General features: G+C 55.0%; 1 protein-coding gene across 2 annotated transcripts; it reads left to right on the top strand.

Moving 5' to 3' along the window:
• SHC2 (SHC adaptor protein 2) lies at positions 1–27,788 on the top strand. 2 transcript variants are annotated; one of them, XM_069589674.1, is made up of 13 exons: positions 1–534; positions 12,462–12,532; positions 13,913–13,973; positions 14,123–14,242; positions 16,087–16,140; positions 16,273–16,324; positions 16,408–16,534; positions 17,760–17,922; positions 18,507–18,564; positions 21,228–21,377; positions 22,896–23,206; positions 25,742–25,875; positions 27,096–27,788. In XM_069589674.1, the coding sequence occupies exons 1-12, from the start codon at positions 70–72 to the stop codon at positions 25,868–25,870; spliced, it is 1,761 nt and encodes a 586-aa protein (XP_069445775.1). In that variant the 5' UTR covers positions 1–69; the 3' UTR covers positions 25,871–25,875; positions 27,096–27,788. The 2 variants fall into 2 exon arrangements, with proteins under 2 accessions (XP_069445775.1, XP_069445774.1); XM_069589673.1 differs by having other exon boundaries at positions 30–534; positions 16,087–16,324.
• Positions 27,789–27,919: the final 131 nt, after the last annotated feature.

Raw genomic sequence — 27,919 nt, 5'->3', positions numbered from 1 at the left:
GCGGGAGCGGGAGGGCCTCCTCCGCACCAGGCGCAGCGCCCGGTCGGGCTCGGTCCGGCGGCCGCGGCCATGACGCAGGGTCCCGGCGGGCGCGCGGCCCCCGCGCCCCCCGCAGCCCCGGAACCGGAGGCGCCCACCACCTTCTGCGCGCTGCTCCCTCGCATGCCGCAGTGGAAGTTTGCGGCCCCCGCTGGTTTCCTGAGCCGCGGCCCCGCGGCGGCGCGGGCGGCGGGGGGCGCGGGGGCCGCCGACCCGGACCCCGAGCCGGCCAGCCCTGCCGGCGTCCCGGCGCTGGCGGCCGCGGTCCTGGGCGCCTGCGAGCCGCGCTGCGCCGCGCCCTGCCCGCTGCCTGCGCTCAGCCGCTGCCGGGCCGCCGGGGTGCGGGGACCGCGGGGCGCGCGGGGGGCGACCGGGCCCCCGGATGCCTCCGCCGACGACTGGATCCGCAAAGGCAGCTTCATCCACAAGCCAGCGCACGGTTGGCTACACCCGGACGCCAGGGTTCTGGGGCCCGGGGTCTCCTACGTCGTTAGGGTGAGTGCGTCGGCGGGACCCTGGGACCGCGTCCTCCCCCGAGCCTCCGTCTGGACGCGGGGGTTCCCATCCCCCACTTCTCTCTCTTGGACACTCTGGACCCGGGAAGCCGGGTGTCTGTCCATCTCTCCTCTCGCTTTCACCCTAGACCCCAACTGCCACGCCGTGCTCTGCTGGCCACCCCAATCCAGGAGGCGCTGGGGTCCAGGTTCCCACGGCGTCACGTGGGGAGGGGCGGGGAGAGGGCGGCTGGTGGGAGGGGGGCACGCATGCGCAGGTTAGGCGTAGCCCCCCATTTCTTGGGTGAGACTGGGGACGGAAGACGCGGGTGGGGGCGGCCGGGTACCCAGATCCCCACTGAAAACTCCCTCTAGACAGAAGGGTCGGAGACCATGGGCAAGGTGGGGTGCAGAAGGGCCGAGCCCCGCTAGGTCCCTGATTCCAAGTGAGAGATCGCGGGGCCTCGGAAGGCGCTGCAGAGAAGCAGGTCTTTATTTGTCCTGGTTTTATATGAACGTCTGCCTCTGTGGGTAGTTTTGATGAACCATCAGGAAGCGGCGAGCGGCCCGTGGGATGCCTCGCCGTGAAATGCTTCCTCACGCCCCAGGCTACCGGCCACTCCGCCCAGCCACAGTTCGTTGTCACATCAGAGTCCGATGTATATTGACAGCGTTTCAGTCTGGGCTGGGGACCAGGATCCTGGAGTCCTGTGTCTTTGCGTGTGGTGTTTTGTCTTCGCTTCTTTTACAGCCTCCCTCCACCCACCCCATACTAGGTTGACTAGTATTCCTCAGATTCCTGACCTTCTGAGCCTGAGAATATGGTTTTATGTGGAAATGGAGTCTTTGTCGATATAATCGAGTTAAGATGACGTCACACTGGAGTACCGCGACCCTACTGCGATCTCTGCTATCCTCCTAAGAAAAGGGAGATTCGGACACAAACGCTCAGGGAGGGGCCCCGTGACAACAAAGAGAGAAATGGAGTGACGCACCCACAAATCAAGGGGCGTCCAGGGTGGCCGCGCGCCACTGCCAGACGCTGGAAGAGGCTGGAAGTACCCTCCCCTCAGGGAGCAGGGCCCCCACCATGCCTGGATCCCTGGCTTCCCCTCTCTAGAACTGTAGGGCCAGGCTTACATTTCTGTTGTTTTAAGTCCCCAGTTTGTGGTGCTTTGTTGAGGCTCTCAGTGGCCTTGACTTTCTGCACGTCCAAGTGTGGTCCAGACAGGCCCGCTGCTTCCCTGGGAGTGGGTTAGAAAGGAAGAGCTTTGGACTGGCCAGCAGGCCTCAGGCTGCCTCACATTCTAGACCTGCTCCTCTCTCCTGGAGCCTTCTGACTTGATCATGGTCCCTTCTTTTGCTGAATGTCAGCTTCGCTGGATTCAACACTGATTTTGTAGCGAGATGTTTCCCAGGCAATGCCTTGGGCTTCCCACTACATCCCCTTGGAGGCCGTGGCTGTGGGGATTAGAAGTGCTCAGAATTCAGATGCTCATGTTGTTGGGGTGCAGGCTTTTGGACTGTTCCAGTGGTCTGGACGTTGCCATCGATGCTGCAGACATTTATTAATAATGCATGCCAGAGCCTGCCAGGTGCTGATGGCATGCTAGGAAATGGGGCCCACCCATCTGATCCCTGCTCTTATGGGGCTCAGGTTTCTAGAGGGAGAGACTGATGGTAAATAAACAAGAGATAGACAAACAACAGGCAAGTGGCAGATATTGGCAGGTGCTGTGCAGAAATTCCAATCAAGTGATGTCAGAGACTGCTGGCTGCTCTTAGCAGGGTTGGTGGGTGGGGTGCCCCTCAGAGATGACATTTAGGCTGAGCCCTAAAGCCACGGAGGCCCTAGGCATGAAACAACTGGGGAAAGAGAATCCGAGGCAGGGGCTCAGCTGGCAGGTTTGGGGACTGGCCGGAGACCCATGTGGTGGGGCCGGTGCAGAGAGAGGAGCACAGGAGTAAGATCTGGGGGCTGTGTGGGCAAGCTTGGCTTTGGATGGTTCTAGGCAGGGTCACAGAGCAGCGTTGGTGCTGAAAGGAGCTTTCCTGTGGAAGTGGGCTGGGGTGGGGTTGGCAGGGCAGCAGAGAGAGCCAGGGGGTGCTGGGGCACTGTTGGGGGCACTGTTGGGAGATGCCCTGGAGCAGGGCAGTGTGGGGGTGGGGAGGAGGGGCTACAGCGTCTGTGCTGGAGATGAGCCCTGGTGTGGCTGCCCTGAAAGGGGGACAGGTGGGGAGTGAATCAGCCCCAGTGTCCGGCTCTGTTCCCCTGGGAGCCTCAGTCTCTGCAGCCACAGCCCCCAGGTGTTCTGAGAGCCATGCGTCCCCTCCAGGTTGGTTCAGAGAGACGTGTGAGGTCAAGGCGGGAGCAGCTGTGTCCCAAATCATGCAGGGGCCGACGGGGGCGACCCAGGTCCTCCGGAGAGAATGTGCTGTCCCCACTTATGTAAGGTGGGGACACCAAGGCCCAGAGAGGCTGAGTTGTCACCTGGTGAGAATCCAGCACCAGACCCAGAACGGAAGCCGCTCTTCAGCCCGAACCTGCTGCCACCTGAGTGGCAGAGTAACTACCAGACCAGCAGCCTCGGAGACACCCCTGTCCTGGTCCCAGGACCTGTGGACAAGTCACCTCACAGGGCAGAGGGGACTTTGCAGGAGGGATTAAGTTAAGGCCCCTGTGATGGGGATGACCCTGCATTCCCAGGGGGCCCAGTGTCATCAAAGGGTCCCTAGAAGAGGGAGGGGGGAGAGTCAGAGGCAGAGAGACAGGAGATGCTGCTCTGCTGGCTGTGAGGATGGAGGGAGGGGCCGTGAAAAGCTGGAAAAGCAGGGAGCCTCTGGAGGGCCCAGCCTTGGCATGTTGGGATTTAGCCTCCTGAGATCCAAGCTGGACTCCAGACCTTCAGGACTATAAGGGGATACATTTATGTTAAATTTGTGTTAATTTGTTATAGCAGCAAAAGGAAGCTAAAAGAGCAGCTGACTCACCTAGCTGATATCATAGAACCCTCACGAAACCCTGTTAACGGTCCCTGTTTCAAAACAAGAATAGGAAGGCTTGGCGAGCAGTGATGCCCTCCGGGCATCTGGTCTAGACAGGAGCGTGGAGTCAAGCCCCCGGTTGAATTCTCCTCCATCCCGAGGTTTTCTACTCAGTTTCTAGGTGAGGACCTGGAGGTGCAGCCATGTCAAGGAACCTGGCAAGGGTCGTGGCCGCTGTGGCACCATCAGCAGCCTCACCACAGGCACGACTCAGAGCAGCTTAGAACCAGGAGGACGTGGATCCTCTTGTGGGAGCAGAGGCCCCGGTGGTTGGGGGCCTGGGGCTGATTAGTTTCCCAGCTCGGTGACCTCATCATGGACTCTAGTTGTTCTCATTCCCGACCTCGTTTGGGAACTGGGTCTTCACAGGTGTCGTTAGGTAGGATGAGGTCACCCTGGATCCAGAGACCAGTGGCCGTGAGCGAAGGCCCCGTGGAGACGCGTGGAGGAGGGAGCGGTAGGCACTGGCCATGCAGCCCTGGGGCAGGGCAGGCAGGGGGGTGGCTCCACCAGATGCTGGAGGAGGCAGGGAGGACCCACCCGTCTCACCTGGGCAAGAGGCATCTGGCCTTGCTGCGCCTTTTCTGTCCCAGATTAGACCCTCTGCCCCCTCACCCTGCAGAAGAGAGGCCCCTCCTGACTGCTGGGTCCTTCTGTGAGTAGGACGCCTCTCCTGGAAAGCCCCAGACTATGTCTTGTGATGTTCCCTAAACTGCCCGTGCGACTGGCCCCGACCAGTGCTGCCTGGAGGGTCTCTATGGCGTGGAATGTTCCGGCTCCATGTTGTCCCATTGGTGGCCACATGTGGCCATGCACACTTGAATGGGCAGGTGCGGCTGAAGAACTCACCTTTAATTTTGCTCCATTTTAAGCTGAGGTCACGCGGTTGCCTGGCACGTGGCACTCTCACACGTTCATGAAAATTCCAGCAACAAGCCCTTTCTGCTCTTCGGGGTGCTGTCATCATGCCCTCTCCAGAGTTCTTTTCAAAGAAACTTCTCAGTGGGGCCCAGAGAGACAGAGGGCTGCCTCAGGGTCCCAGGCCTGGCTGCCTCTGGGCCACCCAGTGTTTCCTGAAGGCAGGGTTTTGTAAGTGGGCGTGTACGGAGAATGTGGGAGGTTAACTTGTCTCAGGTATTTTCGCTGCAAATACAGCTGATTCCTTGCAGGCAAGGAGTAGGATGGCTCCAGGGTGGATTAATTCAGTGACTTGACCATATCCCTGCAGACCCAGGTCTTTTGTCTTTTCACACTGCCATCTTCAGCTTGCTGGTTTAGCTGTCCTCATGGTCACAAAAGAGCAGCCACAGCACCAGGTGTCATATGCAGATCCAACCATGTCCACTGGGAGAAGAGAAAGCATTCCTTCCATTCTTTCTACACCTTACCTGCCGGAGTGCCAAACTCCATTCGTGGCAAGGGAGACAGGCCACCAAATCAGCTTGAACCAATGCTGAGCAGAGTGGGGTGCCCAGACATCTGAGAAATTATTATCAATGCACATTCTCAGGCAGAGTCAGAAACTCTGGGGGTGGGCCTGGTGATCAGTGTTTACAAGCCTTCCAGGTGATTCCGACACCCATTCATGTTTGAGAATCACCAGCTTAAGCCAACTGTGTGCAATCCTGTCACATTAGCCACAGCTCATTTATTACCAGTATTTAAACCCTCCGTCCTCCCCGATGGCTCAAGTGGTAAAAGAACCTGCCTGCAATGCAGGAGATGTGGGTTTGATCGCTGGATGGGGAAGATCCCCTGGAGAAGGAAATGGCAACCCACTCCAATATCCTTGCCTGAAAAGTCCCATGGACAGAGGAGTCTGGTGGGCTCCAGTCCATGCGGTTGCAAAGAGTTGGACAAATGAATGATTAAACACACCGAAATGAACATCAAATATAAATAAAACATCTACCTCCACATTTATTTTCCCCCAAACCACCACGATGTAATAAAACAACAATAAAAAGGAGAAACACAGGGACAGCAATTCACAGTAACTTAGAGTATATTTCAGGGTATAGGGTGTGGGCTTCTCTCCCCTTGACACACAGGGCACAGAGCTGCCCTCACGCAACAGCTACAGACTGATCCCAGGCATTACTGCGGCAGCTCCAGTGCCACTGTGGGTGATGTGATCTTCCACAATAGTGGAGAGCCCCAGTAGAGCCTGAATATCAGAAAGTGAAGCCTTCTATCAGCATATGAGATAGTTTCATTAAATTCAGCGTGTATTAAAACCATACCAAGGGAACTTCCTGGTGGTCCAGTGGTTAGGACTCTGCGCAGAGCCCAAGTTCAGTCTCTGGTCAGGGAACTAAGATCCCACAAGCCATGCAGTGAAGCCAAAAAATAAAAACAACAGCACTATATCAAAAAGTTAAGCAGAGAATTACTACATGATCTAGAAATTCTATTCGTTGGTAAATACCCCAAAAAGCAGGAGGCCTAAACATATATGGCTGGATATATGAGTAAGGTTGAGTGTGTGTATGTGTGTACATCTAGGATAGAAAATAAGTATTTTCCCCTTATGACACTTGAGCAAGAACTCAAACAGATATTTGCACACCCATAGTTATAGCAACACGATTCACAACAGCCAAAAGATGGAAACAACCCAAGTGTTCATTGATGGATGAATAGATACACATGGTCCATGCACAGAGTGGAATATTACTCAGCCTTAAAAAGGAAGGAGGTTCTGACATCTGCAACCTGGAGGAACCTTGAGGACGTGATGCTCAATGAGAGAAGCCACACACAGAAGGACACACACTGTCTGGTTCCACTCACAGGAAGTTCTAGAGGCATCAGATCCACAGAGACAGGAAGTAGATGGTGGGGCCAAGGACTGGGGAAGGGGACGGGTAGTCAGAGTTTCAGTTTGGGAAGATGAGAAAGCTCTAGAGCTGATGGGATGGTTGCACGACAATGTGAGTGTGCTCAGTGCCATCAAGCTGTGCACTCAACAATGGTTAAAATGATAAATTTAATGTTACTTATGTTTTGTCCACAGTAGAAAAGTAAACAAACAAAAATGCCCTAAATGCTTCGAGTTCTGTGTAAAAAGGATTAGGTTGAAGCAGTGACTGGAAAGGGCTTTTCACAGACATGAGCACCCAGGAGGATGCTCTGTGGGGACCCACAATGAGTGGGAGTGCAGGGTGTCCCAGTGCTCAACGCCAGGGGCTCCCCAGCTTTTGGAGCACACCCCAGCATGTTGCAGGCCGCCCCTCAGTTTGTGTCAGCCCTCAATGGGGCTCACGATGCCTGTGGGCCAGGTCAGCTTGTGTGTTTTCAGCAGGGGACTTGGAGGTGCACTCTGTCACCGATGCAGCTGCTGGGAGCTGGATCGCTTGGTGCATGGGCGAGGATGGCGTCCCCAGGTTCATGTCCGCTGGGTCCCAGAATGTGACTTCATTGGGAAATGGGGTCTTTGCAGATGTAATCAGGTCACGATGAGGTCATCCTAGATCAGGAGGGGCCCAGGACCTTCTGTGACAGGGGTCCTTATAAGAGGAGGGACAACTGGACACAGACACATAGGGAGGGGCTGTGTGACCACAGAGGATGAGACCAGAGAAACATGTCTGTGAGACCAGGCCAGCTGCTGCCCGAAGCTAGAGAAGGCAGGAGGGACCCTCCCCTGGACACTGGACACCAGGTCCCCCCGACTGGGAGATGCCAGACCTCCTGTTCTGAGCCACCCAGGGTGCGGTGCTTCACTCGGCTGCCCCGGAGACTAGTGCACTCAGTTAAGGGGACATTTCTCTCTGGTAAAGGCCTCATTTGTTTCTGTTAAAATTAACACATACCTGCGGGCTTCCCAGGTGGTGCAAGTGGTAAATAACCCACTTGCTGATGCAGGAGATGCAGGAGACTCGCATTTAATCTCTGGGAGGGGAAGATTCCCCCAGAGGAGGGCATGGCAACCCACTCCAATATTCTCCCCCGGGGAATTTCATGGACAGAGGAGCCTGGCGGGCTACAGTCTGTGGGGTCAGAAAGAATCGGACATGACTGACCTACTGAGCATGCACACACACACACAGGGATGTACTTTCCTGGGGACAGACTTCAAATGGAAGAATAACGTAGATGTGCTCAAGTTTGCAAGGTGGTCCTGTGCAGAGTCCTGGGGCTCCCTTGCTGGCATCCCTCCAGCCCCTCTCACCAGAGTCCAGTTTTTCTGTTCTTCAACCTCCTCTAGGAGCGGGGAGACTCTGAGACTCTGCAAATGGCCTGGAGCCCGACGAACTTCCACTAACTTGCTTAGCAAAAATGAGCAATTCATCCTGAACGGGTCTTTTCATTTTGATAATTATATGTTTATTTTAATGGTTATTAGGAAGCACTGCTAGGCATCAAACCCAAGGTTTATGGTAACAATATGCAGTTTCCTTTTTACCTCATGCACATCTCCTTTTCTTTCTTCTTTCTCCATTTGTTTCCTCATGCATATTAAAAAAGCAGATATATTTTAGTGTCATAAAACTCACTCATTTAAGCTGTACAATTCAGAGCTTCTTGGTACACTCATAGATTTGTGAAACACTCATTATAATCTAGTTCCAGAACATTCCAGCACCCCAAAGGAAGCCCCATCAACAGTCACCCTCACCCCTTCCCCTGACAACCAGGAACCACTCTCTGTGTCTGTGGATCTGCCTGTTCTGGACGTTTCCCATCAGTGGGATCACACCCTGTGTGTGCTTCTCTCACTCAGCACCATGCTCTCAGGGTCCATCCACGTGGTAACGAGTGTAAGGGCTTCTCTCCTTTTCTGGGCTGAGTAATATTCCAATATGTTGAGAGGTGACATTTTACTTATCCCTTCACTGGTGTAAAGACTTTGGGGTGGTTTCCTACAGTGGCCTTTAGAAATAACCTCAGTTCTGTTTACAAATGGAGTTTAGAAGGAAGACACTGAGTAATAATGGTGTGGGGCCTATGGCACCATGAGCCATGGGGGGTCTTTTGGGCAGAGTGGCAAGCTGGATGCTTGTACTGTGTCTGCCCTACTTTGTTGTGTGAGCTTGCCTAGGTCCCTTCCCCTCTCTGGGCCCCAGTTTCCCCACTTTAACTTGATTTCTCCCCTTACATCTTTGGGTGGGCTCTGGGTTCCCTCCATTTCTACATTTGCAGAGGGGAAGGTTGGTCCCCCTCCAGAGTTTCCCTGTCGGCCTCCTGGGGTGACTGTAACAAATGACTGCAAACTAGGCAATGAAAACCACAGGAATGTTTTCTCTCCTGGTTCTGGAGGTCCAAAGTCAAGGTGCTGGTGGGCTGGTTCCTTCTGGGGCTCTGAGCAGAACCTCTCTCCAAGTTTCTGGGGGCCGCAGGCCCCAGCCCTATCCCCCACATCTGTGTCTCAGGCTTCCCTCCCTCTGCCATCCTCCTGTAAGGACGTCAGTCACTGGGTTAAGGACCAGTCCTGAATCCAGGACTCTCATTTTGACATCCTGAGCCTGGCTGTATCTGCAGAGACCCTGTTCCACTAATGCTCTGCTCACAGGTTCTGGGGGTGGGGACATGGGCAAGCCCTCCTGTGGGTCACTGTCCGTATTCCATAGCTGGCCTCCTGCGAGTGTGGTATTCTGGATCAGAAGTCATTCCGCCTGGCAGCCTCAAGGCTGAATTTGACCTCTGCTTTCTTTTTCTCTCTTCTATTTAAAAATAAGGATGTCTTTTAAAAGAGATAAAGAAGAAAAAAAAGTTCTTTAAAACTTAAATAATTATTTATGGCTGTGATGATTCTTCGTTGCTGCTCGTGGGCTTTCTCTAGTTGCAGTGAGAGGAGGCTACTTTCTGGTTCTGGTCCGCAGGCTTCTCACTGCAGTGGCTTCTCTTGTTGCAGAACGTGGGCTCTAGAGTGCAGTCTCAGTAGTTGTGGCTCTCTGGCTTAGTTACTCCCTGTCATGTGGGATCTTCCTGCACCAGGGATGGAACCTGCATCTTCTGCACTGGCAGGCGGATTCTTACCCACTGGACCACCAGGGAAGTCCTAAGAATAAAAATTTCTTGTCATCATTTACAAATTTGGGCATTTCAGGCAAAAGCCCTGGATTTCAGGGGGGTCTGGCCCCAAGCGTGTAGTTTGCTGCAGCCTCACCACTTCCTCCCAGCACCGTAATTCAAAAGCATCAGTTGTGTCTTTGGACTGCAAGAGATCAAACCAGTCCATCCTAAAGGAAATCAACCCTCAGTATTCATTGGAAGGACTGATGCTGAAGCTCCAATACTTTGGCCTCATGATGCGAAGAGCCAGCTCATGGCAAAAGACCCTGATGCTGGGAAAGACTGAAGGCGGGAAGAGAAGGGGATGACAGAGGATGAGATGGTTGGATGGCATCACTGACTGGATGGACATGAGTTTGAGCAAACTCTGGGAGATGGTGAAAGATAAGGAAGCCTGGCGTGCTGCAGTCCATGGGGTTGCAGAGTCAGACACAACTTACTGACTGAACAACAACACTGCCTGCGTGGCTGGTGACACTGTGCGTGACACACTGGATGACACTGCAGGTGATCCTGGAGCCCAGAATGTCGGCTCATATTGTGCCCTTGCAGCCTACAAGTAGTGACTCTGAGCAGGTTGCCTCATGTCCTTGGGGCTCTGTCTCCTGGGGGTGGTTTTTCACTGTATCATGGGGGTTCAGGTGAAGTGAGCTTGGATCAGGCCTGCATGTGACAAGTGACTTACCAATGTCATCACTGCCTGGCTCTCCTTTGGCCTCCTCCTCACCTTCTGTGCCCTTGTGGTCTGCTCTCTGTCCCCCAGGATGGGACCCCTAGCCCATCTCCTCTCCTGCACAGCTGAGTTGTGCCCCCACTTCATCCAGGGAGGGGCTGGGGCACAGGAGGATTTCAGCCACATTTTAGCTGCAGAGCCAGGGTGGGCTGCACACTAGTTGAGGGGTGGTGGTTAGACCCCTCACCCTGGGGCCCTGCTGCCTTGACATCCCCTCAGATGTGTGCTCTGTTAGAGGGTTTCCTCATTCACGTGGTGATGGGCTCCACGTCAGCTGGGGAGATGGGGTAGGCCACCTTGTCTTGTCATCAGGCAGGCCAGCCTGGCAGGGTTTTGGGGCCCCAGAAGCAGTGGGGGAGCAAGCGACAGGTGCCTTTCCAGCCTCTGCTTCCGTCTAGGCCAGCCCAGGACCTGGATGGGGGAGGGCAGGAGCTGGTGGCTGTTTTCACACTTGTGCGCTCTTTCCTGGCCCCCTTGTCCACACAAAAGGCACTCACTGAGCTCTAATTGCTCCTGTCGCTTGATGCCATATTGTAGAGATATTTGCATATAAATTTTTTAAAATTTTGTTTCCTTTTATAATGGCAAGCTCTTCCCTTCCCAGCACCATGGTTTATTTAGTTTAGCAAAAATGCAAGCTGCCTGGTTAAATGTAAAGTTCTCGTAAGCACAGATAATGGCCTAAGCACATCTCATGCATTATTTAGGACATATTACACTAAGAAAATAGTCGTCGTCTATTGGAAATACCAACCTGGCCTCCTGGGTGGGACCTCGCAACCCTAAATGTGTCAAGTTTTGGGGTGTCTGCAACTCCTCACTCACTCCTTCAGTGCTGTAGCTCTCATGGGAAGGGAGGGGCAGGCTGGGGCTGGCGAGACTTCAGAGCAGCATCAGGTGTTGGGACCAGACAGGGGGCTGGCACCCTGGGACCAGCCCAGGAGGGCAAAGCGAGTCGGTGGGCACTCCGGCCACCCTGCACTGGGCTGCAGAGTCAAGAGTGACTGGGGGTAAATACCAGCCCACTGGAGCCCTGGGGAGATGGGTGGAGTGTGTGCCCCGAAACAGCCACTTATACCCACATCTGGTGCCTAGGGACTGGTGCTTCTGTGAGATAAAGTCCTAGAAATGGAGTTTCAAGGTCAAAATGTGTGTGTGTGAATCATTTTTTAAAAGTTGAAGTACAGTCACGTAACTAAATTAACCATGAGTCATTTTGGAGCACAGTTCAGTGCTACTTTGTACCTTCACAACGTTGTATAATCACCACCTCTATCTGTTCTGGAACATTCCATCACCCCACAGGAAGTCTGTCCCCATTATCAGTGATCCTACCCCTTCCCTCCCCAACCCCTGACAACCAGGAACCCACTCTTTGTCCCTGCGGGCCTGCCTGTCCTGGACGTTTCCCATCCATGACAGTGATCACATGACGGTTGCTGCATGTGGCCGGCCCAGGTCCCTCCTGCAGCGCAGACACCATGTTGGGGGCACTGGTGCCCTCATCTCTGGTACCCCTTCCCCAGCTGCCCCTGAGCAACATCTTTTGGAGATTCTGAGTTCCCTTCCCTGGAAAGGGTGGTCCAGGCAGGAGTCAGCATTCCCTCCTGCAAAGGGCCAGACGGCTTCCACCCACCATCTGCTCTCAGGCCCTGCCCTGGGCCCTGGGATATAGAAGTGAGCAGGGTTACCCCGACACGGTCCTCCTGGGCTGGCATTCTAGTGGAGCAGAAAGAGAATGAGCAGGAGAGACTGAGTTGAAGGAATCTACCAGCTTCCAGGGAACAACTCACAGTCAAGAGGGTGGCTCTGAGGAGGCAACCAGGAGCCTGGAGCTGGGGAAGGAGCCAGGCTGCAAATGACAGACAGGAAAAAAAAAAAAAAAGACAGGATGGTGTTGGGGCGGCCAGGTTGGGCATCGTCCTAAGGATGGGGGTGGGGGCTATAGCGCCAGTGGCGGGAGGGGAGGGCTGTGGGCTCACTGGAGGGGGTCTTGGGTCTACAGTGGGCCCCCAACCCCAGGTGGCAGGAGGGGAGGCCGATGGGGATGCTCGCTGGAGGGGGCTTGGGTCCACAGTGGCCCCAAGCTGGGCTCTGCCGGGCTGGTGCTGACCTGTGCTCTCTCCCCTCAGTACATGGGCTGCATCGAGGTGCTCCGTTCCATGCGCTCCCTGGACTTCAGCACACGCACCCAGGTCACCAGGTGAGGCTGGCTGGGGCAGGCTCTGGCGCCACTCAGTGCCAGAGTGGAGGAGGTGGTGCTGTGTACGATGTACTCAGTCATTCAGTCAGGTCTGACTCTTTGAGACCCCATGGACTGTAGCCTGCCAGGCTCCTCTGTCCACCTGATCCTCCAGGAAAGGATACTGGAATGGGTTGTCATGCCCTCCTCCAGGGGATCTTCCCGACCCAAGGACTGAACTCAGGTCTCTTGCATCTCCTGCTTTGGTAGTGCCACTAGTGCCATTGCTTTACCACTGGTACCACCCTGGGAGCCCTGTGCAACCATGACCACAGTCTAATTCCAGAACATTCCATCACCCCGAAAGGAAACCCTGCCCCTATGAGCAGCCATCTCCAACCCCCTCCCCCAACCCCTGACAACCAGGAAACCACCCTCTCTGTGTGTGGATTTGCCTGTTCTGGATATTTCCCACTGATGGTATCACATGCTATATGTCCTTCTGTGTCTGCTTCTCTCACTGAGCATCTTGTTTTCAGGATCCATTCACGTGGTAGGGAGTGTTAGGGCTTCTCTCCTTTTCAGGGCTGCATGATGCTCCCATGCATAGGAGGGACCATGGGCTGTTTATCCATCTTCAACTGATGGGCATTTGGGTGGTTTCTACCTTTGGGGCTCTTGTGAGCTGTGCTCTGTGGCCATGTGTGCAGGTTTTGTGTGTACCTGTGTTTTCAGTTCTCCGGGGTGTGCACCTGGGGATGTGACTGCCTTACCCATTTTGAGGAGCTTCTGCTCCATTTGACCTTCCCACCTGTCAGGCTGAGGGCTTGGTTTCCCCTTGCAGCACCAACGTTGTTAAGAACTTGTGTGTCTGCCCGACCTTCAGGATCCTGTAAAAGTTACAGTCCCTCCACAGGGATGAGCCCTTTCACGAAGTCTCTCCCATTCGGTCTGGGGGGTCAGTTTCGGCCCTTGTCTTGGGGGGCCCAGAACAGAGGGCATCCTCTCATGCCTCAGGTGGGAATCTTGGCCAGCCTGTGGTCACACAGAACTTGGGATCCAGGCTCAAGGTTTGTGCCAGCATCCCCAAATCTGACCTCAGTGCCTTCAAGTGGGCTGTGGCTCAGGGGTCCGCTGGTGTCTGAGGAAGAAAGGGCAGGATGGGGAGAGCTGAGGGCAAGGGCACCTGCCAGGCACATGGTGTGAGCCTCTGGGAGCCTGAGAGTCCCCGTCTAGGCCACCAGTTGCCCCAGCATCCCTCTGTCCTCTGGGCCCCTCCCCCCTCAGGATGCAAGGCACTCCTTCCTTAGCCCATTGCCTTCTCTGAGCCTTTACCCTCCTCTGAGCTCCTGCCCTTTCTCCTCCAAGCTCTCTAAGCCCCCTCCCTCTCCGCCGACACAGGGAAGCCATCAACCGGCTCCATGAGGCGGTGCCTGGCGTCCGGGGCTCCTGGAAGAAGAAGGTGGGTGAGGGGCCTGTGATCCCCGGGTGGAAGTGAGGGGGGAGACGCCTGGCCATCCCAGGACCTGCCCCAGCTGCAGTTCCACTGTGGTCCCACCTTCTTGAAGCCCAGGCTGCGCCCTTCAACCCCCGTGCCGTCTGCCCCCCTAGGCCCCCAACAAGGCCCTGGCCTCAATCTTGGGCAAGAGCAACCTGCGCTTCGCGGGCATGAGCATTGCGGTCAGCATCTCCATCGACGGCCTCAACCTCTCGGTGCCGGCCACGCGCCAGGTAAGCGCCGCCCGCCCCGCCCTCGGCCTTCTCTAGCCCCGCCCCCGGCCTTCTCTAGCCCCGCCCTCGGTCTTCTCTAGCCCCGCCCTCAGCCTCCTCCAGCCCCGCACTCAGGCCCAGCCAGCCAACTAGGGCCGGGCTGAGGGTCTGTGGATTCACCCAGGTGAAGCCCGGAGGGAAGGTGGGAACGGCCCACTCGCAAGTGCGGGTAAACTGCTCACCTGGACACGTGCTGAGGCCCCGCCCTGGGCCAGGGGCCGCTGCCCGCATGTCGCCTCACGGTTGTCACACCAGGGCGACGAGTGGGCGGGGCCAGGGGAGCTGCTCCTCACTCCACAGCTCCTAGGACGGCCTCCCAAAGAAGGTCTCGGCCCCATTGTCTGCATTGCTGAGGAGGCGAGACCGAGGCTTGGAATCTTCTGGTGGAAACAAACAACCAGAATAAAATTGCAGAAAGGAGGGAATAACTGTGAATTCTGAGGAGGACTGTGAGGCCAGGCATGGGTTGTGAGCATGCACAGGGCACTGTGACCTAGCAGGGGCAACACGAAGGGCTTCTTGGAGGTGGTGATGCTGGTGCTGAGTGGAGAGGTAAGAGGACATTGAGCAGAGGTCACCTGATAAGATAGAGCCCGAGAGGTTAGCAAGGATCCTGGTGAGGAACTGGGATTTTTCCAGACAGCACTGCTATCCTCAGAGGTTTGGGGCAGGAAGTGCTGTGATTTGTGGTCTGGTGTGAGTGTGGGAAGCGTGGAGGAGATGAGCTGAAGCCAGGGCCCCAGGGAGGGGGCTCAGACTGCCCCTAGGGAGGAAGCTGTGGGGCGGGGAACTGCCAGCATGTTCACCTCCCTGTCCACCCCCGCATGGACTGTATCTGGAACACACTGGGCTAACCGTGAGCAGTTCGCCAGTGGGGGCCTCCCTGGGCAGGAGTTGATTAGGGGGAGCCCTGAGTATCCCTGAGGGGTAACAGGCTGAGTGAACCATTGGGGACCCTGAGAGAGCCCTGCTTGGGCGTCTGTGGTGCTTACTGGGTCTTGGAGGGACATGACCACTTAGGGCAGCAGTGGGTGGTCGCGAATAGATGCTATTGAGCACGCAAGTGAGCACATCTACACAAACAAACATGCAAATAAGCAAATGAGCACACTCATGCAAATGAGCACAATGATTAGCAGATGTTGCAAATGAAGTTGCAAGTGAGCAAATGGAGGCAAGTGAGCACAAGGTGAGGTTGCCTGGGTTGACAGTGCAGAGTCAGGAGCCTCCAGTGGGTCCTGCTTTTGTTTCCTCAGTGCCTCCACAGTGGCATGGGGCATGTGTCTGAATGTGAGAGTGGTGAGTGTCTGGGTGTGCATGTGCTGTGCCTAGGTGTCTGTGTGGGAGGGTGTGAGGGCCGATGCGTGATGCATCAAGGTGTGAAGGTGGGCTGGAGTGTGTTTGAATGTGTGAGTGGTTGTGTCTCTGAACAGCTGGAGTGGGGAATTTGTGTGTGTGTGCGTGCAGGGTGTGGATTGTGTGAGGCTTTTAGCCCATGTACCTTTGTGTGTATCTGTATTGGATGTCTGTGCCCGTGTGTGCACATGTCCACCAGTTGGGGCAGGTTTGTCTTCCTGTGTATGTGGGCGTGTGACTGTGGGTCTCTGCATCCTGCCCTGGCTTCAGGGCTCCCCATCCAGCAGGGCTTTCAGTCATCCTGGCATTCCGTTGAGGGGACGTCTCCACTTCCATGCCCTTGTCCTTCTGGTCCCCACTGTGGCCCTGTTCTAGTGACTGGCCCAAGCCCCTCTCTCCTACCCCAACTGAAACAGCAGCCCCATGACTGGTGGTCTCTCTCTGGCCAGATCATCGCCAATCATCACATGCAGTCCATCTCCTTCGCGTCCGGTGGTGACACGGTAAGGCCCCAGATGGGTGGGAATGGACTTCCAGCCCCTCTGTCCCCAAAAGCCCTGAGGTGCCCTGTCCGTGCCCATCAGTCCCACCCCCACGTTGCTGGGACTCCTGTGTCTGCTGCCCTCTCTCCCCAGGACATGGCGGATTATGTGGCCTACGTGGCCAAGGACCCCATCAACCAGAGAGGTGAGGCCAGTGGGGGCGGGTGGGGCCGCGGGCTGGATCCACAGCCAGTCGAGACCCCGCTGATGCTGCCTGACGACCCCCAGCCTGTCACATCCTGGAGTGCTGCGAGGGCCTTGCCCAGAGCGTCATCAGCACCGTGGGCCAAGCCTTTGAGCTGCGCTTCAAACAGTACCTGCACAGCCCCCCCAGGGTCGTCGTCCCCCCGGAAAGGTACTGGCCTGCCCCTCTATCCCCATTCCCCAGCACCCATGCTGGCCCTGCCCCTCCCCTTCCCTGGGGCTGGATCCTTGCCCCTTCCCTGCTCTGTGCCCCCCACCTCCATGGCCCACTGCTCAACCATGAGGATGCCAGGATAACAACATCTCCAGTCCTAGCAGAGGAGAGGACTCAGGGAGCTGATCACCAGGCAGTGACCGTCATGCTATCATCCTTAGTCTGCATGGGGGCGGCCGGCACTTCTGCAAAGGGCCAGACTGCCTGCCTGCCTCTGCCGTGGTAGCGGAAAGGCAGCCAAGAAGGACGTGTGAGCAGTCGGTGGGCCGCCTGCCAGCCAATCTTTATTTATGGACACAAACATCTGAATTCCATCTGACTTTCACGTGTCAGATGCAGTTCTTCTGATGTTCTCTTAACCATCTGACAGTTCTGTGGCTTAACAGGGTAGAAGCCATCCTGAGCCCCTGGCTGGCAAATTAAGGCAGTGGCCTGTGATCGGCTATTTAAATATCTGAACAGATGGGAACTGGTTAGAGTAGTGAGTGAATGAATGGACATGTTGAGTCCCATATGCACAGATGAGAGCCAGCAGTGTATAGCTGAGCTTGCCCCTTGGCCTTCACACAGGATCATGCGCCCCTAGTACATGAATGAGCGCTGGTTTTTACCTGGGGCTACCTCAACCCCCTCCCCTCTCCTGGCTGCAAAGCCCTCCTCTGGGAGCCCTGCTGAGACCTGCTGTCCGCCCCTGACTGAGGGGCAGGCTGTGGCTTCCCCTGTTTTGCTCTTAGGAGCCAACTTGCCTGGATAAGCATCTGTAGCACACATTTCGAAGATGCCATCCATGGCCAGTGGGTGAGGGCATTGTAAATGCTGATGGTGTCACCACCCTAAGGCTTCTGGGTTCAGGATACAAGCCTGGTGTCATGCTCTGGCCGCGGTGGGGCTGAGGTGGCTGGGATGGGTGGAGGCCCCTCTCAGTTTAGCCAGACCGTTGAGACGTGTGTAGAGCCCCTGTTGGTGGACAGAAAGGGACACCCAGTTCCTCTATCAGCATCGGCTCCTGGCGCCACCACCCGCCCAGCAGATAGAGGAGAGGTCAGGATCCCTGGGTCAGGCTTGTCCCCCATGGTGGACAACTCAGTCTGGGGACCTCGGCGCCGTCTGTGCCCCACAACTTGTGCTGTGGCCCGTGCTCCCGCTGGCTATGTGTCTGCAGGCTGACCGGGATGGAGGACTCGGCCTGGGGGGACGAAGAGGAGGCGGAACACAACTACTACAACAGCCTCCCTGGGAAGGAGCCGCCCCCGGGCGGGCTGGTGGACTCCAGGCTCGCCCTCACACAGCCCTGTGCGCTGGGGGTCCTCGGCACCCTTGGCCAGGTCAGCCTCAGCACACCTGTGGGGAGGGGGGCCCAAGGGCCAAGTCCTGGGGCTCAACCCCTAGCTCTTCTTTCTGCTCCCCACCTCCGTGATCCTAGAGGAGGGTCTCTCCTGCCCCCTGCTCCTTCCTCCCTAAACTGTCCAGGTCTGCTGAGCCCTCTCTGGACACACCAGACAAGATTCCCATCTCAGATACTGACACAATGACCACAGCCGTGACTGAATCAGGGCTTCTGAGGAGGGTGACCAGAATGTCCATGGGGGACTGACTGTCCCTGTCAGGAGGATGTCCCAGGGCAGAACTTGGGCTGGGCCCTAACGGGTCAATAGGAGTTGTCCCAGAGAGCAGTGTAGGGAAGGGCCTCCAGGTGTAAGGAACAGCATATGCTGGGGGCAGGCCTTCCAAGTTGGCCTGGGGGATGCAGCTACAGCAGAGGCAGGTGGGGGCTTGTGGGTAGATTGAGGCCCAAGAGGGAGGGATGGGTACAGAGCTGAGCTTGGAATCTGACTTACAGGAGGGTTGGGGTGGGCGATTGGGGGTCTGGGGCTGCACACTGCAGGGGGACCCTTGCTCTCTTTTTCAGGGAGCCTCTCCTGCTAGAAGAGATGCCCGTGGCCTGCAGTGGGACGTAGGCCCCTCAGGTACCAGCCAGCACACTCTGCTCCGGTGTCCCTGAGTCCCCACCATCCCTCACATCGCTTCCCCTCTTTGGGTCATTCCATCTGGCCAGTGAGATTGTGTCACTCCCTGGGCTCTTAGAGATTTGACAGCATCTGCTTTTTGTCTGTGTGACCAGTTTCCTTGCATGTTGGACAGAGACACTGCAGTTAGTGGTTCAAAGCACCAGCATATAAAAAGGCATCCACCGAAAAGTCAGTCTCCTGCCCACATTAGCTTTATCCACCTCCCTGATCAGGTAACCACTGGTAGTAGTTTCCCTGGTTTTTCTAGAATTTTCATGCACGTTCAAGTCAGTTCAGACATACGTCGCTTTCTTAGTTTTGGACAGTAGTGTGCTCTCCATCCCTCCACCTGGCTTTCCCAGGTAAAAGCCCATCTTGGACTCACCCATGCACCAGTGCTAGGCAGCCTCCCCCCTCCTTTTTCACCACAGTGTAGTCCCCACCACATGAAGGACCCCCCTCGCTCACAGACATCCGGACACTTTCTAGGGCTCTGCCAGGACAGCAGTGCCCCCAGTTGTCCACCACTAGCTGTGTTCAGGGTCTCAGTAGAGTCTGTGCCCAGGACAGCAGCTGCTGATCCATGTGATGGAAATCACAGAGCTGCCCACCAGGTACTATGAGGTTTTAACAAAATGGTTGAGTTTTCAGCCCATGAGCATTTTGTCCTGTTATACAACATTAAAAAAGACAGAGGAGGCTAAAATCCCCTTAGCCCCCAGCTCTGAGGTCTTGAGCTTACCCCCTGGCACCTGTGTCTCCTTTCAGCCCTATGTGAATGGACCCCCCAAAGAAACGAGGACAGGCTGTGAGTACCCACAGTCTCTCAGGGGCTCTGGCTGCTTCAGTGGGATCTTCTGAATGGCCACGTGCCAGTCCCCTGTCCCTGCAGTTGCTTGTCCACGTGGCCCCCTCTTGATTGGTGGCAGATGCCCCCTTGGCTCCCCTCATGTATCCCTCCCACAGATGCTGAGCTGTAGACAGCATGCATACCTCTGTCACAGTAGGGGAAGCTGCCAGAAGGCTCCCTGACGTGGTTTGGCAGTTTGTTTGCCCACCAGCCCTGCCGTGGCTGCCTGCTTCCTTACAGCAGTGCTGACATCTGTGTTGGGCTTTTTTTTTTTTTTTTTTTTTAAAAAAAGATTTTCCCAAACAATCTGGGCACTTCACTGATGAGCATCAGAACCCTACTGCTCCCAGCACCTGTGATTAAAGAACACATGTGGCACTGGGTGCCAAGTAGATGCCCAGCCATCATCTGGCCCTGGTCAGCTCTTTCTCTGGGACACGGGCTGCTCACACCTGACCCCCAAGGTCATTAGCATTTCCTACCCCCTGAGCTTTTGCACACGAAGTTATTGCTTCATATCACGGTTTCCCCAAGTCTCTGACCAAGAACTCCTACCAGTACATCAGTGCCCCAACTCCAATGTCCAAGAATTTTCACTCTCTGGACCCCTGCAACTGAGATTTCTTCTTTCTCATCCCACCGTGACTGTACAAAGCTGGGAGAATCTGCACCTTCTCTGTGCAGACTGGGCCCTTTGCCCCCATCAACCACCCAGGGCTGTAATGATGTTAGCAATTTTATCAAATCATAACTTCTGCCAGAGGTTTTGGTCTTCACCCCTACTTGTGAAGAAGCTACTCCTGTTCTCCCCATTCAGCAGAGGAGGAGACTGAAGCACTGAGAGTTTACTCACCTGTCATGCCCACAGAGGGTAGAGCTATGTGTGAGCCCAGCTGCCTATGAGGGTTAAGGATTTAACTGGTATAAAGCAGAGATTGTAGCTTCAGGCCCTTGGGTTGGATTTGGCCACAGTGTACTAAAAGATCATCATTTCCCTGCCAAGGATTAAAAATGGAGATGTTTAGAAATGGATGGATAGATCTAGGGGAAAATACACAAATGTCCTTGGAACAAAGATGCTCAACCTTGCTCAAAATAAGAGAAATGGAAATTAAAGTCCCCCTGGATGCCATTTTTCACCTATCTGGTCAGCACAAGTCCAACAGTCTGATACGGTGGGTGAGGCCTTGAAGCTGGGCAGAGGCCAACTGGGGAGGACCCAGTAGAATCCCCACAGGACACTGAGGGACCCCGGAAGAGACTCACCCAATGATACCAGTTTCATGAAATTGCAGCTTTTGAACCGTTTAAATGCTTCACACATTCAAAACAAAATTAGAAAAGAACAGAAAGGAAACTCTAAAATAGAACACAAGCAAATGAATGACCTGACTGTGCCTCACTTGATAACATAATTATAGGGAGAGCAGAGTCTTATTGTTGTTACTTTTTAAATGTGGAGATTTAACATAAACATCGGGGTTTCTGCCTTCTCTTGAAACTGGAAAGCTCTGGTCCCTGGGCCACCTTCCTGCCTGATAGACTAGTGGGCCTGGGTGTGTGTGTGTAGAGGGCTCCTGTAGACCTCCGTGCCTCTCACAGCCCCAAAGCTGGGCTCTCGTGGGGTTTTTCACTCCCGACCTTGCTGCGCTAAAGGGCAGGCTTCCTGGAGGGCCACAGGCGTGGGCAGGGCGCCCCTCTTGGACCCCTCCCCAGGGCTTCCCCGCGTGACCCTGTGCTCCTCTGAACTCACGCTCCTCTGACTTCCCAGTCCCAGCCCAGCCCGGGGATGGCTACGTGCAGGCGGATGCCCGGGGCCCCCGAGACTACGAGGACCATCTGTACGTCAACACGCAGGGTCTGGACGGCCCTGAGCCCCTGCGGCCTGAGGATAGCCCCAAGAAGGATCTGTTCGACATGCGTAAGTGGGGGCAGGCCGGCCTGTGGGGTGGGGCCACGCCCGAGCAACCTGTGGTCTGGTGTGGGATGGGCTGTATGCTGTATGCTTCCCTTAGGACTCCCTCCTCCGTGGGACCCTACGGTCTCCTGAGGGTAACCCAGATTCCTCTCCATGGGGGTCCCCAGTTTGGTGGGAGGGGCTAGTTCGTGTCCTGGAAGAATGTGATGGGGATGCAGTGGGCTCTTCTCTATGGGACTCAGTCTGCAGGGTGGACGTTCCTAGCTCCCTGTTTCTGGGTCTCTTCAGTCTGATGAGTGAGTTTAAGCTCCCTCTTCATGTGATCCATGATCTGAGAGAGGAGGCTCAAGCCCCTTCTGGCTTGTTGCCAGAAATCCCCTGCCTGAGAAGGGAGGCCTAGCAGATGGTGGAGTCCCTCCCCCAGCCTGAGAGAGGGCTCGATCGGAAGGAGGAGGTTTGTGTCCAGAACCCTCCTTCTTTCCCACAACATCAAACTCCATCCTTTTGCATGAGCACTTTGGACGTGTTGGCTCTGTGCTGGCCCAGGCAGGGTCGTCTCCCACTCCTAGCACACCTTCCCAGGTGAAGTCTTTGAGGAACTCCCAAGCCAGCTGGAAATCCTTTCTTCCACAAAGTTTGCAAAGCTCCACTCCCCCACCGCCTGATGACATGCTAGGCAGTGACATGGACCCCTGCCGTGGCCCCACTGGCTCCTCAGAGAAGTCTCAGATGGGAAGGGAGGTGCCCCAGGTGTGAGCTCCTGAGGCAGGCTGTCCGCTTGGGTGCCCAGCCTGGTGGTCCAGCAACCCTAGTACGAAAAGGGATGCTTGTTGCCAGGCTCCCATTGGAAGTCTTGGGGCTGCTTCAGATTTGCCCTCCTTGGGTCATGGTCTCACCTCTCCCAGCCAATCACTAGGCCAGGAGCGTGAGAGGCATATGCTGATTGGCCAGGACTGGTCACATGTCTTAGGAGCTGGAGGCTGGGTCAATCTCTCTCAGATCACTCGAGAAATCAGGGAGGAGGGATTCCCAAGGGACCAGAAGTGAAGAAAGGTGGGTTGCAAAGCAAGCGCAGAGACACCAGGGCAGGGATCAGGGCTGTCACTGCACACTCCAGGGTGTCTGAGCTATGCGGTACTGTCTCAGGGAGGGTGACACTGGTGCCTACTGGGAGCCTAGGGAACTTGTACAAACCATCAGGAGCTTTTCCATTAGAGTTTGGAAGAGAAAGGGACACCTGTTGCTTACCAAAGAGGTGGCACGTGTAGTGGAGGTCCTGGCCAGTGCAGTCAGAACAAGATGATGAAACAAGAGGCATAATAAACATTGGGAAGGAAGCCAGTGTAACAAGACAAGAAAAAAGGAATAGGTGTCCATATTGGAAAAAAAGAAATGCTCATTCTTTGCATATGCTTAGAAAATCCAAGAGAATATATTGAGTTACTAATAGGACCAGTAAGGGGTGAAGGAGCAGGTCCCCGCAGCCCAGGCCTCTCCCGCCCACACTGTCCCCGCCCGCAGGACCCTTCGAGGATGCCCTGAGGCTGCATGAGTGCTCTGTGGCGGCTGGCACGGTGGCAGCCCCCCTTCCCGTGGAGGATCAGTGGCCCAGCCCCCCGACTCGCCGGGCCCCCATCGCCCCCACAGAGGAGCAGCTGCGTCAGGAGCCCTGGTACCACGGCCAGATGAGCCGTCGGGCAGCGGAGAAACTGCTTCGGGCGGACGGGGACTTCCTCGTGCGGGACAGCGTCACCAACCCTGGGCAGTACGTGCTCACCGGCATGCACGCAGGGCAGCCCAAGCACCTGCTGCTGGTGGACCCTGAGGGCGTGGTAAGCTGGTCGCGGGGGGAGGGGCCGGGGCAGGTGCTGAGGATGCAGGGGAGAGAGTGCAGAGATAGAACCGTAGGGGGCTGGTGTGGGGCAGGGCTGGAGGCTGCGAGTGGGGGTGGGGAGGGGACTTAACGGGGGTGTCGGGTCTGCGGAACGGCCCAGGCCTCTCTCCTCTGTCCGAGATCGGGGCACCCACATTCTAAGCACCCTTTAGGTTTAATAAAGCATCTTTCAGATTACAGAGCCCTTTATATTTACAGATCCTGTTTCGCTTTACCACGTACTTCAAAATTACAAAGCATTTCCCAGTTTTAGAGGAATTTTAGCTTTCACAAAGGATTTCCCAGTCTATAAAGCATTTGGAGGGGTTAGAGAACCTTTTCCAATCTCAAGGCCTTTCAGTACAAAGTACTATATTTCATCAACTGTAAGATGTACTTTCGCCCCACATTCTATCATCACGAATGCATCTTACAAACAGTGGTGTCTTTGAGTGATAAATACAAAGCTGACTCACTGGAAAAGATCCTGATGCTGGGAAAGATTGAGGACAAGAGGAGAAGGGGACGATAGAGGATGAGATAGTTGGATGGCATCACCGACTCAATGGACATACATTTGGGAGATAGTGAAGGACAGGGAACCCTGGAGTGCTGCAGTCCATGGGGTCACAAAGAGTCTGACACTACTTAGAGACTAAGCAACAACAATTTATGTCATCTAGCTGAATCCTCCACACCACCCTGGGGGCTGTGTGTGCTCTGTGCCCTGAATAGGGCACACTCCAGTGGCTACTGTGCAGCCTGGCCCAGGTGGGACCACGGCTCAAGGCCCCTGTTCTATCACTTCCCTTCTCCATCTCCTCCTCCATACCTAATCACACTGCTCACTGCTGTGTCCTCTGTCTGAAGTGGTGTTAGCCTCACGGGGGTGGGGGTGGGGGTGCTCTGTGTTGCATCCGGGTCTGCTGAAATTTTCTCAGCATTCTAAGATGCAGGCGGTGTTTAAATTTGGTAGTTCTGAGTTTTGGATCTGTGTCCACAAGATTCCTGAGGTGTGTGTGTTTCCTAGGGCTGCCCTCCCAGTGACCATCACCAGCTGGGCAGCTTCAAACCACAGAGATGTGTTCTGTCCCAGTTCTGGAGGCTGGACTTCTGACATCTAGGTGCTGGCTGGGCTGGTTCCTTCTGTGGCTCTGAGGAAGGATCTGGTTCAGGGTCCCCCATCAGCTTCTCCTTGTTGCTGGAAATTCTTGTTCTCTGGCTTGTGGACCCATCACCCCAGTGCCTTTGGCTTCTCAGGGCTTCTCTTGGCTTCTCTCTGTGTCTCTGTGTTGTCCCAGTCCTTCTTTTCTTATAAGGACACAGGTCACTGGATTTGAGGTCACCTGAGTAATTCAAGATGAACTCATCCTTTCTTTACTCTTTTTCTAAAATTAATTTTAACTGAAGTATAGTGGATTTACAATGTTCTGTTAATTTCTGCTGACAAGAAAAGTGACTCAGTATACACATATATACATTTTTTTCTTTAAGGAATTTCTTTTCTTTCTTTTGCACTGCTCTGGGCCTTCACTGTAGGCGTGCAGGCTTTCTCTCTCTAGTTGTGGCTTCTCATTGTGGTGGCTTCTCTTGTTTTGGAGCATGGAGTGTAGGGTGTCTGGGCTTCAGGAGTTGTGGGACACAGCCTTAGATGTTCTGCGGCATATGGGATCTTAGTTCTTGGACCAGGGATTGAACCCATGTCTCCTGCATATTGGCAGGCAGGTTCTTAGCCAGGGAAGTTTCCATATATACATTAAAAAAATATTCTTTTCTATTATGGTTTATCCTAGGACATTGAGTACAGTTGCCTGTGCTCTATCTACAGTAGAACTTTGTTTGTCCATCCTGTATATGATAGTTTGCATCTGCTAATGCCAGACTCCCAATCTGTCCCTCCGCCAGCCTGATCCCCCTTGGCAACCACAAGTCTGTGCTATACATCTGTAACTCTGTTTCTGCTTTGTAAATAAGTTCATTTGTGTCATATTTTAGATTTCACATATAAATGATATCATGTGGTATTTGTCTCACTCCACTTAGTGTGATCATCTGTGGGTCCATCCATGTTTCCACAATTGGCACTATTTCATTCTTTATCATGATTGAGTAGTATTCCATTTGTATATATGTACCACATTTTCTTTATCCTTCAAGATGAACTCACCTTAATCATATCTGCACAGAGGCTTTCCCCAAATAAGGGCCCTTTCACAGGTTTCGGGGGTTAAGATGTGGACATATTTTTTTTGGTGGGGGCACCATGCAATCCACTATAGGAAGCCATGCCCCCTGGTGCTGGAGCTTTGGAGCCTGTGTCCACATGTATTCTGTGGTTGAAGTCTTTGACCCAGTAGTTTTCAGATTTGTACATGAGTTACAGGAGGCATTGTGAAAACTCAGTGCCCTGTCAGCAGGTCTAGGGTGGCCCAAGAGTTTGCCTCTCCGACTGGCTCTCCCAGTGGTGCTGATGCTATGGCCTCTGGCCCTGTAGGTGCGGACGAAGGACGTGCTCTTTGAGAGCATCAGCCACCTGATTGACTACCACCTGCAGAACGGGCAGCCCATCGTAGCCGCTGAGAGTGAGCTGCACTTGCGAGGCGTCGTCAAGCGGGAACCCTGAACCAGGTGCGTCTGGCCCCAATGTGCCAGATTTTTCGCATCTTAAAAATTGACACGGGTGCACATGCTGCACACTTCACCCATTTACAGGGCACAACTCAGTGGGTGTCTTCACAGAACTGTGCCCCCTCCCCTATCTAATTCTACAACACTCCCTCACCCCCAAAGGAAACCCTGACCCCATCAGCACTCACTCCCTGAGTTGTTATGGTAACTCTGTGTTTAACTGGTGGTAAAAATCCCTCAGAGAGGCAGCATTTGGCCACCTTGGAGGTGGGCCCAGTAGGGCTGGGTCCAGCAGGGCTAGCATTCGAGGCAAGGCAGGTGGGTGAGAAGGTCCACCTGGGTCATCAGTTCTGGAGCCTCAGATGTCTTGAGTGGGGGAGGACAGACAGGTCCCATGGTTCTAGAGCCTCTGGTGGGGGGTCTGGGCTGAGATGGGGGCCTGTCTAAGCTGGGACGAGGCAGCTGAACTGGGGTGCAGAGGGGTCGAGGTACCAGGGCAGTCTGTGGGAGGAGGCAGAGGCAGGCTCTGGAACAAGGGTAGGGGGCAGGAAGCTGGGAGCTGGGGGCTCAGCTCATGGAGAGAAACAGGCTGTGGAATTTCCCCAAAGGCTGAGAGGCCTTCTGGGCCAGGTTGGGCTGCTCTCCCGTCCCCATGACAACAGTCTCTTCCTGCTTCCTCCCCCCACCCCGTCAGCACTGGCCTGCTCCCTGCCCTTAGCCAGGCCCAGCTGTAGGCAGAGACAGGGTTCCCAGCCTGGGGAAGGGCTCCAGGGATGGAGGCGGTCCTGTGGATCATCTGAAATGATGTGCAGTGCCACGGACTGTGTATGTGCACGTGCCAGGGTCTGACCTGTTTGCTTTCTACACCCTGAATTGTTTGTGACCCAAGAAATAACACCGATGGGAGTAATAATCGCTGCCAGTGCAGAAGTTGCTATGTCCTGGCCCCGAGCTCAGACCCTCCCCACATCTGTGCTGACTCCCACGCAACTCCCAAACAGGCACTGTTAACAATCTTCTCATTTTGTGGAAGAAGCAGTGTCACAGAGAGGTTACAGGGCAAGACCATGGAGGAGCTGGGACTTGAACCCTGGCCCTCCACCTGAGGCTTGTCACTGGGTCACTTTGCTACCTTGTAACTGAGATCTATGACACCTGAACCCAGGTCTCCTGTTGCTGTCTTTGCTGACCCTTGACCTCTGCTTCACTTTTTTCCCCAGGTGATGGTTCTCAGCCTGTGGCTTCTGTCCCTGCTCCCCAGATGCTCCTGTTGTGGCCTTAGGGGCCCTTCAGCCTTTCTCTGGACCCTGGTCAGGCCGGAACCGCCGCTGTCTTTCCTTCTTCACCTGGGTCTCTGGCGTCTTCCTTCTCTAGCTGGTCCTGGGGCTGGGATGGGTCAACCTGGTCAGGACACGGGGTGCATGACCCCTCTCTCTCACCCCACCTGCTGCCACCTTCACCTGGAGTGAAGATGTACGTACCAAAGACAGAACCTTTTCTCGCCTTTAAAGAAAATATATTGAAAAGCAGCCATCCACCTTGGAGCCTGGCCCAGGTCCCCGATGAGGCCGAGGGGCACCATTTTCCTTCCTGGAGGGTCATCAGTTCACCTCCTGGGGAATGAAGGCCCCCAGCTCCCTGGTATGCAGACGGGCTCCCGTACCCGCCAGGCTCAGATCTTCCACTTGAAAAATCGGTGCATAGTTGTCTTTTGGGGGTAGAATTGAAGTGCTGTGGGTCCTCAGACCAGGGCAGATGAAGGTGTTGAAGTGGGTGAAAGCCTTGGGTGATGGGGTCATCTGTCAACTCCATGACCACTGACCCAGGAGGGGGTTGTTGTGAGGCCCCTCCCTCCCAGCTGTCAGCCTGGACTGGACACTTGGAATCTGTTTGTAATTAAACCTGGGAATGACTGTGTGGTGTGTGAGCCCTCCTGTGATCTACGAGGCTTCTCGGGGTGGGGACCCTCTCTGGGTAGATGTCATCTTGGGGCAGGGGTCCTCTTGGGGCTGGGGTCCTCTCAGGGTGGGGGTCCTCTCAGGGT

The sequence above is a fragment of the Ovis canadensis genome, chromosome 5 (assembly GCF_042477335.2).
Source record: "Ovis canadensis isolate MfBH-ARS-UI-01 breed Bighorn chromosome 5, ARS-UI_OviCan_v2, whole genome shotgun sequence".
Lineage (NCBI taxonomy): Eukaryota > Metazoa > Chordata > Mammalia > Artiodactyla > Bovidae > Ovis > Ovis canadensis.
This window is presented reverse-complemented; position numbering and strand designations above follow the sequence as displayed.

Bases quoted from the DNA above. Each gene is read 5' to 3' on its own strand.
- SHC2 (XM_069589673.1), top strand. From the start codon at position 70: ATGACGCAGGGTCCCGGCGGGCGCGCGGCCCCCGCGCCCCCCGCAGCC. The intron at 16,535-17,759 runs GTACTGGCCTGC...ATGTGTCTGCAG, and splicing joins GTCGTCGTCCCCCCGGAAAG to GCTGACCGGGATGGAGGACT. The intron at 17,923-18,506 runs GTCAGCCTCAGC...TCTCTTTTTCAG, and splicing joins TCCTCGGCACCCTTGGCCAG to GGAGCCTCTCCTGCTAGAAG.